The 18309-nt window shown below is 45.5% G+C and overlaps 1 protein-coding gene across 1 annotated transcript in view; it reads left to right on the forward strand.

Annotated features, from left to right (window-relative positions):
* itga5 (integrin, alpha 5 (fibronectin receptor, alpha polypeptide)) overlaps positions 1–18287 on the forward strand; it is a 34268-nt gene extending 15981 nt beyond the window's left edge. The window contains exons 12-30 of the mRNA XM_041945919.1: positions 64–272; positions 826–1017; positions 1105–1150; positions 1630–1743; positions 3023–3078; positions 3489–3646; positions 3754–3891; positions 6291–6358; positions 8893–9043; positions 9189–9281; positions 10345–10424; positions 10523–10603; positions 10705–10810; positions 11157–11315; positions 11917–12024; positions 14423–14536; positions 15178–15279; positions 15385–15507; positions 15640–18287. Coding sequence (XP_041801853.1) covers positions 64–272; positions 826–1017; positions 1105–1150; positions 1630–1743; positions 3023–3078; positions 3489–3646; positions 3754–3891; positions 6291–6358; positions 8893–9043; positions 9189–9281; positions 10345–10424; positions 10523–10603; positions 10705–10810; positions 11157–11315; positions 11917–12024; positions 14423–14536; positions 15178–15279; positions 15385–15507; positions 15640–15723 — 2182 coding nt within the window. The 3' untranslated portion in view covers positions 15724–18287. The remainder of the gene's footprint in view (positions 1–63; positions 273–825; positions 1018–1104; positions 1151–1629; positions 1744–3022; positions 3079–3488; positions 3647–3753; positions 3892–6290; positions 6359–8892; positions 9044–9188; positions 9282–10344; positions 10425–10522; positions 10604–10704; positions 10811–11156; positions 11316–11916; positions 12025–14422; positions 14537–15177; positions 15280–15384; positions 15508–15639) is intronic.
* The last annotated feature ends 22 nt before the right edge of the window (positions 18288–18309 follow it).

Here is an 18309-nt window from a genome sequence, read left to right on the forward strand (position 1 = left end):
CCCATTACAGGCGCAGCCGATGTGTCAGAGCTTAAATGAGTTTGTGTGATTTCTTGTCTGCAGGATGACGGATCTGCTGGTGGGAGCTCCCATGTTCATGGTCCGAGGCTCCGACGGCCGTCTGGAAGAGATGGGCCGGGTCTATGTTTACCTCCAGCGCGGCCCCCTGAACCTGGAGCTCCGCGTGCCTCACCTGACAGGCACACAGGTGTTTGGGAGATTTGGCAGCACAATTGCGTCATTGGGAGATCTGAACCAGGATGGTTTCAATGGTAAGAATTAAAGTGGAAAATAAGGAAAACAATTGAAAACAGTTCAGTAAAAATTTCTTTTCCATTCTATTGGACAGCCAGTATCATTTAGTATGATTAATTCGATGATTAGAGGTTTTGTTAAGTTAACTGTCAGTCTGAGTGATGTGGCAATGGCAGTCTTGGTTAGTCGTTTGGTCCGTCCAACACTTTGGTCCAGACCTTTGGCTGCATTGCCATGAGTTTTTGTGCATTTCATTTAATGCTCCCAAAAGGATGAAGCCTAACGACTTTGGTGATGTCGTGACTTATTTTTAGCCCATCATTTATTTGCTAAAACCTCACCAAACACCAGCCAAACTAAAGACATGATTAGCCACAGCTCTGGTTTGTGTTTACTGCTAATTCGTGGTGCCAAAGTATCGCCTCTCAGAGTCGGCGGCTGGAGACTCTTGTTACCTAAAGGAGCGATCTGCCTTATAATATTAGCTGCTTTCTCTGTTGACTTTTGCATTATTCCCAGGGTTTCTGTGGCTGCAGCCTAAGATTTTTCTTGACTTTCTCTCTTTGGCAGATGTGGCTATCAGCGCTCCTTTTGGAGGGGAGGATCAGCAGGGACTGGTCTACATCTATAATGGATACTCAGAAGGACTCAGGGAAAAGCCATCTCAGGTTATTGCTGGCCAGTGGGCCGCCGGGACCATTCCCGCCAGCTTTGGGTTTGCCCTCAGAGGTGCTAAGGACCTGGACATGAATGGATACCCAGGTGAGCGAGGCTGGAAGTATAGGATGGCCTTCATTAGCTTTTTACATATTTAGGATGTTTTCTAATTTGGCTGCTTTATTTCCTCAGATCTCATTGTTGGCGCCTTTGGAGTTAATAAGGCGGTTCTCTACAGGTATGTTGGATTGAATCATAAACAGTCATGGAGTCTATTAGTTTAAAAAAAAAGTAAGAGAATAATGTTTACACCAAATATGAAGCTAGAGCTAGCACAAAGTTAGCTTAGCTTAGCAGAAAGACTAGAAACAGAGGGAAACAGCTAGCCTGCTTTGCCTAAAGATAAAAAAATCCACATACAAGCACTGCAAAAGCTCTTTTAATTTATATGTTTTAATGATCTTTCCTAAAACAGATGTGTAAATACAGGTTTTTCAAATTGGTGGTTGGCAGGTTTTTTAGCTAGCTGCTTCCCTCTGTTCCTAGCCTTTATGCTAAGCTAAGCTAACTGTCTCCTTTACACACAGACACAAGAGTGGTATCAATCTTCTCATTTAACTTTCGGCAAACAGATAAGCATATGTCCCACAATGCCAAGCTATTCCTTGAAGGCAGTACCTCTTTGATGACTGTCTGCATTGTTTTTGTCACCCACAGATCGCGCCCGATAGTTAACACCAGTGCCTCTCTGACCGTTTACCCCACCATGATCAACCCCGAAGAGAAGAACTGCATAGTCACTAATGGAAACACCAGCGTTCCTGTTTCCTGGTGAGTGTTCAGCTCATCCAGCAGCAAAACTCTGCTTCCTGTGACTCAGGCTTCAGCACTGCTCTGTTAGCATCTGTTTGACCCGACTGCAAAAAGATGGGCTTCCCCATTTCCCCCCACATGAATAAACAGTCCTATCCTGGCAGGAAGTTCTGATAAGGAATATCCTTTTGCATCAGCGGTATTGATTTGTACGGAGAGCTGCTCCTTTCCCGACCTATTTTCAAAATGTCTTCATATCACGCTGTTCCTGTTGTGGAGCAGAGGAACAACATGCTGAATAGCAGCATTGTCGGCCGTTTTTGGCCTCCTCCAAATGTGCGCAGTGCTCAGTTCCAGAAACGGGGAGAGGAAACAGACGACGGTTGCTTGCTGCTCGACATGGTTGACACTGCGCTCACGTGTCTGCCCCCCCCCCCCCCCCTCCAGATCCTGATCCATAAAGGAAACTCTTGTATACACATGTGTCTTGATTACACTGTGTTGCCTGGCGATGGGGAGTTTTTGGTGGGGGTGAAAGGAGAGCACAAGGGATAATGGGAGGGAGTGCGGGAGGGGAGGGGCTGGAAGGTTTTTGCTGTTGCTTTGAATGAGATATTGTTTGGTGGTGGAACACAGCTGGGAAACATCAGGACACGTAGACTCCCGTGAGCGTGCGCACACAGCCCTGCAGACACGGGAGCATATATATGAAGTTATTACTACACCTCGAAAGAAATCCTTGTGCCCGATGTGTCCGTCTGTCTCATTTTTCACCTCTCTTCCCTTTCCTGTTTCTTTTCCAACAGACTCTCCCATTTTCCTTTCTCACTTCTTCCAGTTGTTGCTCTGTGTGGGTTTACTAGTAAAAGGATTGGGGGTTTTGGGGTTGGAGACTTTTGGACAGCGGCACTGTGTTGTGCGGCTGATGTCATGGGAGAGAGCTACAGGCTTATATAGACAGCCATTGACTGGTCAGCCCTGAAACCCGAGTCGATGCTCAATTTCACCCTTCTTAACTCTGCTATGCCTTTGTGTGTGGTGGGGCTGTCGGTGGAAATGGAGTCGCACCAATTTATCAGCTTGGCTGGTGAAAGCGGTCAGATGCCAGGATGTCTCCAAACATATGGCTCCTTTTTTTTCACATTATTCACTGTATTCCCATTACGCCTCATGTCCTGTAATGTGAACTATGTAAGGAGCTGAGTGGGCCATGAGAGAAAGTGTCTGTACAGTATATTTGTTCTGCATGAACATGCTTCTTCCCTCATCATGTCCTTGTCCCGTCTGTCCAAAACAGTGTCAACCTGAGTTTCTGCATATCTGCTGATGGGAAGCACCTCCCAGGCATCCTAGGTGAGCCAATTTTCCACATCTGTACTTCATTACAAGTAAGGAGACTGTCAAATAGCCACCAGTGGTAATGTTTTAAATCCATAACAGTCTGTAGGTTAAAGTCTGTAGGCGGGTGATGCAACTTTGTGGATTTTGTTATGACAAAAAAGGGAGTTCAGTAGGTCAGATATCCTCTGTGATCCACCTTTAATGATCAAGCCTTGTCTGTGCACTCCCCTTCCCTATCAGCCCCTAGTTATTAGCTCTAGCTTCTCCTTCCTTTATATACAAGTGTTGCTTGTGCCATTAGCAAGTCACATTGACTGCATTGTGTGTGCTTCACGATATTTATGGGGGTCTCTTAAACCTGTCATTACGTGACTCAAGAACATCCATCATGCCATGAATGCTCATTTGTGTGTGTGTTCCAGATTTCCAGGTGGAGGTGCAGCTCGACAGTCACAAGCACAAGCAGAAAGGTGCAGTGAAGAGGGCTTTGTTCTTGGATTCCCAGCAGCCCTTGCTCCAGAGGAGTGTGACTGTGCGCCATGGCGAGCGTGTATGCAACCACACCAAGATCTACCTGAGAGTAAGCCCTTTTTCCTCACTAATAGAAATCCCCTGCAGCTGCAATTTTCCCGATGTGCTTCTGTACAAACTGCATCCGACAAAAACCCTGGTGTGTGTTTTTTGCAGGATGAGAAAGACTTCAGGGATAAACTCTCCTCAATTTATGTGGCCTTGAACTTCAGCTTGGATCCAAACGCTGCAGCTGACTCCCACGGCTTGCGGCCCATCCTCAACTACCAGACCACCAACGTAATCGAGCAGAAGGTACTTTGACGTGCACCGCAGTTAACTAACCCGGGAGTGATCTGCTCCCTAATAATGTCCACATGGTTCTCCAATTTGCTTAGACCCATCCTCTCTGAATTGATGATAAGAATATCCACATCATTGAGTAATCGCTCCCTGTATCACCGACCAGCTACTCACAGACTTTCTCCTGGCCCTGATGAAAGAGTGAGCCTGTTTTTTTAATGTCAGTTCTGAACTACTCTGCTGGGAACAGGTCCAAGGTGTCTGGAAGGCTGTTTTCAAAATGAAAATGTGAGGGACATACACAGTGGAGTGTTTCCCTCTCCCAGCAGGAATTGTTCTCAGCCTGCTTGGCTGCACGACGGTACACACTGTAGGTGACTGGTTCCACAGCTGCAGACACAGAAGGTTGGTAGATATTTCAGGGCGGGGCACAGCCTGGAGATTTACCCATCTGGTTGAAATCTCTCTGCAGTTTGCCAGTTTTCCTCTGGCAGTGAGCAGAGTTGGCTCAACATGTGGGCATCCTTTCAGCTGTGGCACAGCATGCACCATATGTGAGTTCAGCAACCAGCGTTTGGGGAATGGCAATCAGCGTAGTTTCATCTCCCCCCTCCTTCTCCGTCGTCCCTGTTGGATCAGGACTGAACTCTGTCATTGATGTTCTTCCTAGATATCAAAGCTGTCAGGCCTCCAACAGATGTGGTCTATCGTTCAACCACGACCTTGAGACAAGCCTGAGCTAAGATGTCAGCCTTAAACCTGAAAAAGCCCTTCTTTGCCACACACCCAAACCTGATCAATGTGTGTGTGTAAAGAGGAGTAATGTCAGCCTGCCAGCTTATTTCATTAATCTTGCCTCAGACTGTGTTAATGCAGCAGCGTATAAACAGCAAAGGCTGACTACTATACCGCAGCCTCGGCCTTGATCAGACCCACGATGCCCTATTGATTTCCACACATGCTTTGAAAATGTGTGGCAGGCCATGCAGCATTTCACAGACGCTGCCAAGTTCTTACTCCGTACGAGCTGCAGTCAGAATGAGAGATTGCTGATGTGTTCAGCACAGTCTCGCACTCTCTTAACATATTCCACATGTCTCTATGATCTATTAATTATCAACGTTCTCAGACCTTGTACAAAGACGTACGTTTGTGCAAAACCAGAGAGGATCCCATGCATTTGTCACCTTTGTAGAACTTGGAAATGACTGAAATTGTGCATCAGTGCCCTCATTGCCCTTAGAATTATAACACTTGACCAAATTAGTGTGAGTTTGATTAATTGGCTCAACTCGTTTTGCCAAGTTAGCATTTTTATTTCACTGCATGACGTGTTGTTGTTTAGCCACGGTGATGGGCCTACAAATGTCGTTTTGCAGCCCTACACAGGCATACAGACCAGGGTGCACATGTGGCCTAGTTAGCATGGTGGTTACCATGGTGTCCATAATTAGAGCCCCTAGATGGTGTAATGACAAGGGGGGCGCTTGGCGCTCTCTAATCTGCGCCTCCATTTCTATTTATTATCCTCATCGTCACGAGCATCATCACACTGTCACAGTCGCAGCGGGATGCAATTTAGCAATCCGCAGGGCTTTCCCTGCCGCTGCCCTGCCACACGTTCAGCGGTCGTCCACTTATCCAGCAGTGTTTCTGTCGCTTTGTTGTCTTTCCCTCCACTGTAATCTGCCAACCCCCCTCCTCTGCCTCTCAGGTCAACACAGATATCCTATGTCTCAGTAAGCTCCTCTAGGCTGTAGGCTCCTCCCTGCCTATATGATCACACGCTGCTGTGGTTCGCTGGGTGGTGTAGCGTGCGGTGAAAGCGAGGTTTGCCACATCGCGCTGTGATGTGGGACGCTGGTGAGAGCCGGGAGCAGGCGGCCTTGTGCTCAGCTCCACAGGAGCAGCTCCTCTGGCGCAGTCTCCGGGCCTGGGCTCTTCCTCCGTTCATCATTTCCGTCTCTAGCGTCGCAAACAGAAAACATGTGTGTATGTTTGTGTGTGTGTATGTGTGTGTGTGTGTTCCTGGACAGCTGGTTCAGAGGGGAGTGTGTCTGCGCCTGTCATGACCTCACCGGGTCAGTCATCGTCCCTCTGAGCCACAAGATTGTTTTTAACTGTCTGATGTGCTGTGATGATGTCTTGTACATAAAGGGGACTGTAGTGCAGGTGTGTGTGTGTGTGTTGCGTGGTGGTCGGGAGACAGGGGTGGAATGTATTAGTCATACCACATGTTGCATCTTGCTACACTCATCCTGTTGTCTCCCCTAAACAGATAGCTGATTTATCTCGTGTGCCTAATTGTCTTCACGTGCAAAAGAAGCGTGTTTTCAGTCAGAACCTACAGTTCGATCATCCGTCTGCAGCCCGTATTTAAACTTTTATCACCCCCAATGTGCATCTTTTAGGCTCAGATTCTGCTGGACTGTGGTGAGGACAACATCTGTGTTCCTGACTTGAAGCTGGCAGTCCAAGGGTGAGTCTGTTCATTTCCTCGTGTGTTTCTAAAAATCCCAGAGCATATGGATTTGAGGAAATATGTAAGAATGCGATGGATGCTACGTGGTAAACTGTGAACAGGCCGAGGGAGAATGCCACCTCGTGTAGGTGCAAGGCAGAAAGCAACAACACCTGCACACTTACTCCATGAGGCAAAAGTGTGATAATGACCACTTTTCACTCCCACCTGGAATCTTCCTTTACATTGAAGATCTTTTTTATTGAAGTTTTGTCAATATAATAAATGTGCAGCACTACATAGGTGTTACAAAGACAGAAAATGAATCAAGGTGTACATCAATCACGGCATGCACAAATAACATATATAAGAAAAAAAAAAAAAAAAAAAAAAACAATAAATAAATTCCTCCCCTGTCACTGCCAGTTCACTAGTCGCTGTATCAGATCACTGTAGTACCGTATGTAATCAGAGAGTAAAAAGTGTAAAAGGTGGAGCTGTATTCAAGCGCCAAGTCATTACAGGTTCTGGAATGCTTCTAGAAAGGGACCCCATGTCTTCTGGAACTTCTTATTAGATTGTTGAAGTGAGTATCTAATTTTCTCCAATTTAAGGCAGGACATGACGTCCTCCAACCATTGTTCATGAGTGGGAGGGTAGGTATCCTTCCACCTGAGCAGAATTGCTCGTCGAGCCAAAAGGGAGGCGAAGGATAAAGTGCGCTGCTTAGTCATAGTTAATTTTTTCACCCCTCCCCCTCCCATGACCCCAAACAAAGCAGTCAGTGGATTTGGTTCCAAATTAATATTTAACACCCAGGAAAGCGTATGAAAAACGTCCCTCCAATATTTGTTAAGGCTTGAACAGGACCAGTACATATGGATGAGGGATGCTTCCACATTTTTACATTTGACACAGTATGGACTAATATCTGGGTATATGGAGGATAGTTTTGCTTTTGAGATATGGGCCCTGTGAACCACTTTAAATTGAATTAAGCAATGACGTGCACAGAGTGAGGTTGAATTGACCAATTTGAGTATGGAAAACCAAGTGTCCTCTGACAAGGAGAAACCCAAGTCCTCCTGGAATCTTCCTTTTAAAAAGATACAACAGATGTCTTTTTTCTTGTTGCGTTGTGGCAACTTAGCCAACTTTTTATAGACGAGTGTGAAGCTCCAGTCTGACAAATCGCTAACATTATTAAACTCTAGCTGTGTGCAGGCGTTCAGCTCTTCACCTCCACTCTGCAACTGAAGTGTAAATACAGCTGTTTTTGTTGTTCTGCAGCTTTGTTTAGACAAGCAGACCAGGGAGGGACTGTTAATAGCCACAGTGTTGCAGTAGAGTAGTTGCACACCGACCTCTGAAAACAGGAAGCAGCTTTGCTCTACAGGTGCTACGACAAGCAGTTGATGGGAAAAGACAAGAGGGATGAAAGGGATCAGTCTGGGAAGCCTGGGAGCTGAGTCCCAGCCTCGGCTGCCTCTGCAGCCGTCAGGAGCGCCCTGCCTGTCACACTTTGAGTGAAGAAATCTGTTAGCATTTTTCTCAGAAATAGCGGCCTCCCTGATACTCCCTTCCCTGCTCTGTCATTTTGATTTCACATTCCTATATTTATCTACCATCTGCCTCCGTGCTTTTTCAATGTATGGCTGATCAATCACATATGGATCAACCTGCTGTGTGAGCGTTTCAGTGCTGCGCTGCAACCAAGTGCAACCCCAGAAGCAGAGAGTGTGATTAGTGCAATTAGAGTAAAAGCTTTATGTTTTTGTCTGGTCTGTAGCAAATTAATAGAGACTAATAGTAGTTAGAGGGATGGCCGTGATTTAGAGGAATTTCGGGAAAAAAACTGACCGTCATTCCTGCAATGTTGCTTCTTCTATCATGCTGCCAAAACACATAACCTGTTAGACCAAGAGTCTCTCTGGGAAGCTTTAAGGTTTTTTGTGCAGTTTTCTAATTTTGAGCCTTTGTTTGGTTTAAAAAGTGCAATGGCAGTTCGAATCGGAGTGCAGCTGACTCGCAGGCCGGCAGAGGATCAGCATCAGAAATCTTCCCTATCGCTCTCCTGCGCTGCTTTATGGGAGCCGGCTGTAATTAAAAGCGTCTGTGTGGCCCTCCATATGGAATTTCTCATTGTTCTTAGCTGTGGAGAGAGGTGGAGGGAGTGAGAGAAAGCAAGCAAGGGGGAGGTGTTTTACAGTCCTGCGCTCTGTTATGCAGCATGTAGGACTTTATTAGCACATAGGAAAAGTTTTCATTTTAATGGGGGAGGGGCTTTGTGACATGAAGGTAATTTATGTTTTCTCCAGCCGGGCGCTAAGAAGACAGATATGCTAAGCACAAACCCTGAAAATGTATTAGTTCCATTAAAGCAGCGGCAATTTAGTGCCCACTCCTCTGCCAGCAAACACAAACAAAGAATGTCATTGTTGACTCTCAACAGCACAACTTCAACCATATTTATTTGTCTAAGGAGTTCTGACATCATTTACTCTGACCATTGACCCTGTTAGTAATCATTTTTTCTTTGGTTGGGTCCTCAGGAACAGGAAGGAAGTCTACCTGGGTGATGAAAACTCGCTTACCTTGACTTTCAACGCCAGGAATGAGGGTGAGGGAGGGGCGTACGAGGCAGAGCTGTATGTGGTGCTGCCCCCTGAAGCTGACTACAGTGGTATTGCCCGCAATAATGAGGTGAATATAAACGCACAACGCAGTGAAAACTAACAACTTCCAGCAACTAACTTACCTTTGACTACATGATTATCATTATTGGTCGTTATTGGTCTTTTTCCTGTCCTTTGTTGTGGTTGGACCAATCTCTCCTCTCGTTTCCCAGAGCCTGACCCAGCTGACCTGCAGCTACGCGACCGACAATCAGACCCGATACCTCAGCTGTGATTTGGGAAACCCGATGAAGTCTGGTACCAGTGTAAGGACACTGCTGGCTTTTGGCAGTTTTTTTTAGCTCCGCGTCTAATGAATTTAAGGGTTGTGCAAAAAGAACTTGTTTGGGCTGTGTGTGAAACATAAATAAAACAGACTGTGATCATTCGCTAATCCTCTTTGACATAAACTCAACTGAAAACAGCACAAAGACAACGTATTTAATGTTTGACCTCATCAGCTTTGTTGATTTTTGTAAATTATTCTGAATTTGATGCAGCAACACGTTTCAAACAAGTAAGGACAAGAGCAACAAAAGACTGAGAAAGTTGTGGAACGCTCCAAAAACACCTGTTTGGATCATTCCACAGGTAAACAGGTTGATTGGTAACAGGTGGTAGTATCATGATTGGGTATGAAAGGAGCATCCAGGAAAGGCTCAGTGGTTCAACACTTTGTGAACACATGATTGGATAAAGGAAATTAATACATGAGCTCACAGTTTGTTAGCTTGGTCTGTTTTTATTTACGTTTCACGCAGCGTCCCAACTTTTTTGGACTTGTGGTTGCAGGAAAAGGTTGCATGTCATTTCCAGACCTGTGTGTGATCAGCACAGGAAAAGTCTGTGCGTGTTAGGAAATGTTGTGACAGGAAGTACAGGCTCCATCTGTGCCCTCAGCTCCCTGCTGGGTGTAGAGTTCCCCTTTTTAATGATGGAGTCACAAGCTGGCAGAGGAAGACCGTCAGCCTCATGTTAACTGGCAGAGATAGTCAGACTTCTCCATTTTAAAGACAGTTTGTTGTCAGAAAATCTGCCCACTTGTTCTTTGGGAAGGTGTCAGACTGGAGCATTATTAATCCGATGCAAATGAGGGGTAGCTCGTAAAACGGTACATGCAGAGAGACTTGATGAAGCAGCGTGTGTGGAAAACAAATGGATCTGAAATTCTAAATGAAGGAAGGGCAAAGCAGTAAATAGAAAGCTCACACACAGATTCTGTAGTTTATTTTTCTTCTCTGTTAGTCATGGAAAATGTTACGGTTTCTCATCATTTTTTTTCTTTTACATAATGATGATGATTAATATGTTGGATCTTCCTCTTTGCAGCTGTGGGCAGGTCTGCGCTTCACAGTGCCACGACTGAAGGACACGTACAAAACCGTCCCGTTTGAGCTGCAGATTCGCAGGTACGGCTTGATGTCGAACTACAACAGCGACACCAACAGTTTCTGGAACAGAATCAGAACAGCTCATCAGAATCTTCTTCTTCTCCCTGTTTCCACAGTAAAAATGAGAATAATTCCCACAGTGAGGTTGTACCGTACAAGCTGGAGGTGGTTGTTCAGGCTGATGTCATTCTGCAGGGGTGAGCTGAGTTTTAACATTCCCTCATTTGAACTTCTGGAATTTCATTAACCCTCCGGTTCCTCCTGACACATGCGCTGACACCCCTGCTTTTCTTTTAAGTGTGTCTCGACCAGATAAGGTCTTCTTCCCGCCGGCCAACTGGAAGGTGACCAAAAGCTATGGGGTGGAGCGGGACGTCGGGCCTGCGGTGGAGCACATCTATGAGGTAATGAGCCGTGTTCGTAGCTGTGCAGACTCATTGGGGCTGAGCAGATTGGGTTGGAAAGCAGATCCTATTGTTCATGAAGCAAGTGGACTTCCCAGGGCAGCAGTGAAGGAAAACCAAAGAAAACATAGTCCAGATTACGCGTTGTGATTTACTCTCAGGCTGAGCCGATCCACTTTCACATGGGTGAGGTTTAGCAGTGCTCTGCTTTAGGTGACCTGTGTATTTGTAGATTAAGATGTCAAATAGCCTCCCAGCTACAGCTACATGTGAAACGATCAAGCTGCTCTTGGAGTTTTTTAATGCCTCGCATACTGAAGTTTCCTATTTCGTTTCCCTTTTCCAGCTGGTGAACAACGGGCCCAGTCGGATCAGCCACACCCTGCTCGAGCTGCGCTGCCCCCTCAGAGTCCAGGGCCAGAATCTCCTTTACCCCCTGGAGTTCTCCACAGAAGGCCCAATCAACTGCACCTCAGACAAACACATGAACCACCTACACCTCAAAGTAAGTGTCTCGCAGGCAGCTGCGCACCTCTCAGGGTCAAATGAGGCTAAATCGGGCAGCGAACACCTCCCACCGATTCCCAGTCAGATGTGTGATTAACAGTTGGGTCGTCCCGCTGGTCGGCCCACGCCCACCTCCTCCTCCCAGCTTCCCAGCCCCACCCAGGACACTTACCCCGCCACCGCTTTGAAGTTCCAACTCTTTCCCCATGCTCCGCACAGCTTGATGAACCACCTCACCCTGCAGTGCACTCACTCATCTTCGGCATCCTGCGACGCGCCCCCTTATACCAAGTTTGGTGGCAGTTGTTTGTGTTTACATGTGAAGCTTGACAAATGTTGAGCAGGGCTGTCAGTGGCCATCAGTCTTAGCTGTGATCTAATGTTTTTTTTTCCCTGGTGAACTGCTAAGTATGGTGTGTTTCCATGTGAATCAATCTGGAGTAGAGCTCACATGCTTCTGATTAATGACAGAAAGCCTTGGGGTCATGCTAACATTAGGCCTTGTATTGACAGGATGGGTGGTGTGCTCTTCTGCCCGTTGACGTCAGTGTCTGTGTCGTCCTAATGGGTGGTGCGTTGTGCTCTCTCTCCTCCTTTAGCTCCAGCACACGTCCACAGAACCGCCTATCCTGGCACTGAAGGCAAACGAGCACCATGTCGAGAAGAGGGACGTCCACAAGAACCAGCTCGCTCATTTGACTAACCTGGTAAGACCCCGGGGGGGATGAACGTCACCAGCCCAAAACAGGAAGAAAGTGAGGGAATGAGTAGCTTGAGTTCAAGGATAAATGAGGCTATGTAGTTAAACAGCAGGTCAAAACGGCAGAAAAAACAAAAGGTTTGAACAATATATTGCCATTGGTCTGCATCCATGTTGGTGATACTGGCCCTGCTCTTATATGAGGCTCCTGGGATTGGGTAATTAGCTTATGATGTCGTTAAAAGGGAGGGGTCAGAGGGCACAGGCTTGTCCCGTTGTGGTGATTAACATTAAAGAGCCTTTAGTAGTGGTGGAGGGGTGGAGAGGCTGAGAAGACATGGGACACGGGATTTGCTGGTTACTTCATAGACTGCTCTGTAATTTTCGGCTCTGGATGTTGTGCGGCCCCGAACCCCCCCACACACTGGCCCTTTTTGTCCACCCAGCTGCAGGTAGCTTCTCTCCCAGCTTCCGTCTGCGGATACCTGCCTCCACCAAAGAGGTCTTTGTCCGTGAGCCCGTCGCTCATAACTGCGCTCATTCATCACGCGTGTCCAGCGACAGGTTAGCATGAAGGACCCCATTCTCCCGTTTCTCCTGCGTCTGCACTTTTGTTTTTCACGCTCAGCAGCACCGACATCTCCGTTCAAAGTGTCTCCTGATCAAAGTGAGTTAGTGTTCGGGGATGCCTGGACGAGGCTGTCACATAGGTCACAGTGTCAGAATTTCAAATGACCCGGTCTTAGAAGAGCTGAGCTGTGCATGAAGAACAAAGGACTAGCTTTCACAATAAGCAAAAAGACGTTTCATATCTTTTTTTTGTGACAGGACTTAAGTTATGTTGCAATGCAGATGTATTCGCTTAGCACATTGTTAGATTTGGTAACACTTTCTACTGTAATATGCTACAAGCACTGAAGAGTTTGTAAGCTGTAACTAATGGTTTTATGAATAGCTAATATATAATATATATATATATAATAAACAGCTATAGGACATTAAAACTGCTTTGGGGTTGCAGGGTTCTGATCATTTCTCTGGCAGATGTCCATCACTTGTCATTTAGCCTTTTAATTCATGAGGAAGTTCCTCTTGGTGGATTCCATTTATTAACAGCTTATTAATGTGCAACTGTAGACTGATGGTTTGTGAGACCTGTAAGTATTTGTCAGTGAAAACTAACATTTGTAGCTGCATTATTACCAAATTTAACACCATCAAGCGATTTTTTTTATCAACCTGGAAAAAAAAAGATGTTCTAATTAATGGCTTATAGCTGATCTTTAAAGCATCAATGAAATATGTATGAACTATAAATAAAGACATTAGTTACAACTTAAAAGCCCTTAGTAAAAGGAAAGTGGTAACATATATTTTTAATCCTAGTTTTATTTTACATCACTTAGAAAAATAATTAGTGTGATTGATTTTCTCATATTTCTAGAAAACGGACTGAATTTTTGAAAGACATAAATCAGAACCATCCTCAGATTTCAGACACTTTGACTGCAGTTTTTTAGCTGATACATCAATTATCTGAATTTTTGCAGATGAATAGTTTCTGTTGATCGATTAAATGATTAATCAGCTAATTGTTTTAGGACTTTTTAGAAAATATCAATTTGTGTTGGGTTTCTGTGTACAGCAGCTGTGCAGTGAGGCCAGACTGTTATTTTATGAAGCTTGAGGAACAGCCTCCATGCCCCCCCAAGATCCAGATCTTGACCACATAATCCCACTGGGGAGGACATTTTGGACTGGCATCTTTGGCACTATGTCATTTCCACAAACCTTTGTGGCCCCGGCGCCCTGGGGCATCAAGGAGGTCTACCAAGAGGAAGTGGACTGATACGCTCCCTGTCTGTCTGAATACCCTCATTAAGTCTGTCTAAGAATGAGCCTGAAGGAACTAAGCGGGTACTTGCTTCTCCTTCTGTGTTTGCCTGCTCGCCGTAATAAAGTAAACTAATGCGCTCCCGCAGGAAACCTGCCGAAACCTCTCAGTCTGGTTGGTGGTCTAGCTCCAGCACCAGCTCTAGGACAGTGTGAGCATGTTCGAAAATGTTAAACATTATGAAGCTGCATTATGGGGATCTAATTAAGACTGCGTATTCTACAGTCTCGAGAAAAATGGGTTGGTTTTAGTGGTTGGGCAATAATGTGGAGAGTGGCGCATGCTGCATTTTTACAGTCTCATGACATTCCTTCAATCTAATTTGAAGCAGGCGTGGAATAGAGATCATAACATTGGGCTCTTTGTTATATTTATTCGACCTGCAGCATTAACATGGCTGTTATTTGTCCTTCCAGTTTTGTGAAAATAATCGCCACACAAGAAGGACTTAAACAAAGCTTCATTAGCTTTTAATTAGCATTATCCAAACTCCTTTCTCTCTTCTTTGCAGTCCTGTTCTAACGCCGAGTGCTGGACGCTCCAGTGCAACGTGGGTCTGCTGGAGAAGGGGACCACTGCCATCCTCAAAGTGCGCTCCCGAGTCTGGGCCGAGACCTTCATTGAGGTTTGTCGGGGATGACCCTCAAGCTAGACATACGCTGTACATGAACACGTGTTGCCCCAGATGACAAAGGCAGAGGAAAAGGCTGTGTGTTATAGATTAGGCTGTTCCCACCGGTGCCTGCGTGTTTTCTCATGTCAGCCTTTGGCAGGAAGTAAGAAGCCATTTTTCATTTAGAATGAAAAACATGGAGATTTGAAACCTTAAATGTGCAGCTGGCAATGATACGCAACTGCAGTCGTCAGTGTCACATATTTGTTTGCGTTGACTAGGCATCAGCACTGCTTCTCGGGGCTGCCAGTATGCACAGTCTCACATATTTGCCTTGACAAATGGGACAACAGTTGCAAGCTGAGAATGTAGATTGCAGATTGGCTGTGCATACTGCAGTTTCCACAAGTTTACATTTTTTTTGTGTGTGTGCCTGCCATGTCTGAGCTGCACCCCCTGCATGCTGTAACACAAGGCATATGTGTGAATGCATTGAAAATTCATTATCTGGTATCAACTGCTCATAGGAAAGGAATGCTGAAAGGTTTTATTTTTTGAAGGGGCTCACAGTCTTTGTCGCCACCTGGTGTACGACCTCTGAACTGCATGCATTTTAAATCAGCTTTAGTAACCGGAGTTATTACTTTCTTTAGAGAGCGTACAAGCAGTACGTGCTGGAGTGCCTGGCCCGATACAGCGTGAAGAGGATGCCGTATGCCATCCTACCCAAACACTCTCCCAGTGGACACAAAAAGGTAATGAAGATGTTTTTCTCATTCATTAGTCCATTATATTCAAGAGTCAACTTCATGCAGAGGTATCATCTCTTTGTTGAGCTAAACCGAAACTTTTATCCTCAGGTGGTGACACCAGTGGTGTGGAACAAGCCAGATATCGAAAACTCAGTTCCTCTGTGGATCATCATCTTGGCCATTTTGGCTGGTTTACTGCTTCTGGCTCTACTCATCTACGTCCTATACAAGGTCAGAGAAGCAAGCTCTTTAAAACTCTTGCATACTGTTATAATATGGGGGGAAAGATAAGTGAAATTGCAATCAAACCGATAAGGTCTGTCCTCAGTTCTAATTTCTGCTTTTCTAAAATCTTCTTTGCAGTTCGGCTTCTTCAAGCGATCGCTACCTTACGGCACCGCCATGGAGAAAGCACAGCTCAAACCGCAGGCTGCCTCTGAGGCCTAGATGACAACCAGAGCCACCAGAACCACAGTACCTGGCCATATGATTGCAACGGAGAAACACGACGGAACATGTAGAGCGGATCAGACAGCAGTCGAAGAGTTAAGCGAAAGAGAGACCACTGGAGCTCCACTGTGCTGCACTAGATGAAGACAAAAAGTCCAAAGATCTCCAAGCCAAATGAATGTTTTTTTTTTCTTTCTTTTTTTAATTTATGTCTTGTTTGTTGGCAGGTTGGGATTAATACCAAACAGAACTTTTTTTTTTTCTCTAAGATGAGACTGAAAGTGACTGCAAAAGAAGTGCAGGCTACCGTCAGCTGCAGACGCAGTGAGATGCCTGTTGGGTTTCCCTTTGTGGATTCTTGTGATGGAGAGTTCTGCTTTTCCCTTTTAACTGCCTTATTTTGGTGCTAATGATTTCTGATGTGTTCATTGCCTCAGACAGCGTATGGCCACGTGTAGCGTGTGGCAGGCAGGGGCTGTGAATCTCGCCGCCTGCTGTGGGCTGAAGCTATTCTTCTGGTATCTCCTGAACACATGGTTTTGCTTTCAGAAGAACGCAAACAGGTTTCAGGTGAAAACATTAACCTGGCTAGAGCAGAGGCAACGCTACCTGCCTCGATGTCGAAACCCAATCTATTTAAAAGACTCGGCTTTTGTCACGAAATTTGAAGTTTGAAGCAATTTAAGCCCTGCCCTGTCTGAGGTGTTCCCCCTGATTCTTGCCTAACGCCTGCTGGGATAGGCTAACCCAGCCCCCTGCAGCCCTGAACAGGTTAAGCGGGTGTAGAAAACGCGTGGATGGATGTTTCTCGACCATTCATGTAAATGCTCTCTCTCTGCCTCAGGTTGGTGGACGACGCTGGGTTGAGTTGTTGTTGCACTCAAAGGAAAATCTACTGATATAACTCCAAAGACACCTAAGACTGACTGACTGACCTTCCTTTGAGTTCTGATTTTGACTCCTACTGATCACTTTGCTGAAATCCTGTTTGCTCAGCGTTTCCAACGCTGGCATCGTCATTGTCGCGTAGTCGACTGGGACGGGACTGGAACCACCGCAGACCTGTGAGACCTCATGTTAGGCTTGAAGCAGCGTGGTGCTCGGTTTGGGTCGGGCTCCTGCAGCAAGCAGACCGGGCACATGATGCTTAGGGGAAACCACAGAGTTAACGGCGTAGCGATGTCTTGAACCAAAGACGGGGACAATCAGCAATGTTGTAGCCTCGACAGCGAGTTTTAGCGTGAGAGCAGGCAGGATCATCGCTCGTTTTCAGCTTGCAGTGCGTGTTACTGTGAGATACTGTATTTTTGATTGTCTTTTGAGTGAAAGCTGCCCACGTTTGGAAGGAGAAGTGGCTGAAGTCATCCCACTACCAAAAGGCTACAGGGACTGAACATTAAAATGCCTTGTGTTGGTTTCTTTTATTCGTAATGTACATAGATTTTATGTGCCTTTAATGTAAATACTTAATGTGCGTGGGTTAGCGTTAGGGCTGTGTGTGCTTGCGTGTATATATGTGTGACCTCATGCATGCACGCATTTGTGCGAATGGTATATTTATGAATGTTTGTTTTGTGTATGAATTGGTTATTACCTTTCCCACTGCTTAGTCCTGTTCCTCCCGTTCACCTCCGTAGCTTGAGATCATCGAGGTCAAGCCATCGTGCGTTGCTGTTAGTCATGATCTCATGAGTACAGTGAGCGTTCAGGGTGACTTGTTCAACTGCACAGCAGCAATTAAAATACTTAAAACCTCAGTGGATAGAAAAAACATGACTAAAGCTGCCGTCCAGATGTTGGCGTCCAGCAGGATGTCTTGTACCTCTAACAAAGGGATAACAACTAGGCACTGGGAACTAAATGTTGTTTGGAAGTGCAATATTTATATTCACTCTTTTTAATATTACAGTGCTTTCTTTTATGTTTTATTTGTGACTGAGTTGTGATGAAGCAGAACTTTGTGCGGTTCTGTATTCACCACTTCATTTGCTGGACCACTTTTCTGATCTTCCGCAGTTTTATGCCACAGACTGACGGCGACACACGGACACTAGAGCATATCTGAGTTGAACTTGGCTGTGCTGACGGGGTTTGATAATTTACGCGCTCACCTGTCCAAACACCAACATGCTGACCACATGTTTTACGTTCGTTTGCCTCATCACGCTCGTTTCACACGCGCCCTCTTATTGGATTGTGATTTACTATTTGTCATATGGTCCACAAAATCCCCAGCTGGTCATTGACTTAAAACTTTTAGCATTGAATGAAAATTCTTTACTGAACATGTCGGCTCATTATTTATGATGACGGGATCATTTCACTACTTCTTCCACGGTTACAACAGGAGAAGGCACTGGGTTTTTCCTCTTTTTCTTTCCATTTTCACTCTCCAGGACTTCCACAAAGAAGTTGTACATATTTATGACAAGGAGAGTATTTTTGAATTCAAAGGATAATTGATTTGTTGTGAATTTTTCTCACCCCATATTGGGGAGAACTTTTTGTCAGGGGGAAGGACGGGGCGAGGGGGGAATCTTTGAAGGTCAATTTTTACCTGTTATGGTTTGTACTTTAAATAAA

Source organism: Chelmon rostratus, chromosome 10 (genome assembly GCF_017976325.1).
Source record: "Chelmon rostratus isolate fCheRos1 chromosome 10, fCheRos1.pri, whole genome shotgun sequence".
Classification (NCBI taxonomy): domain Eukaryota; kingdom Metazoa; phylum Chordata; class Actinopteri; order Chaetodontiformes; family Chaetodontidae; genus Chelmon; species Chelmon rostratus.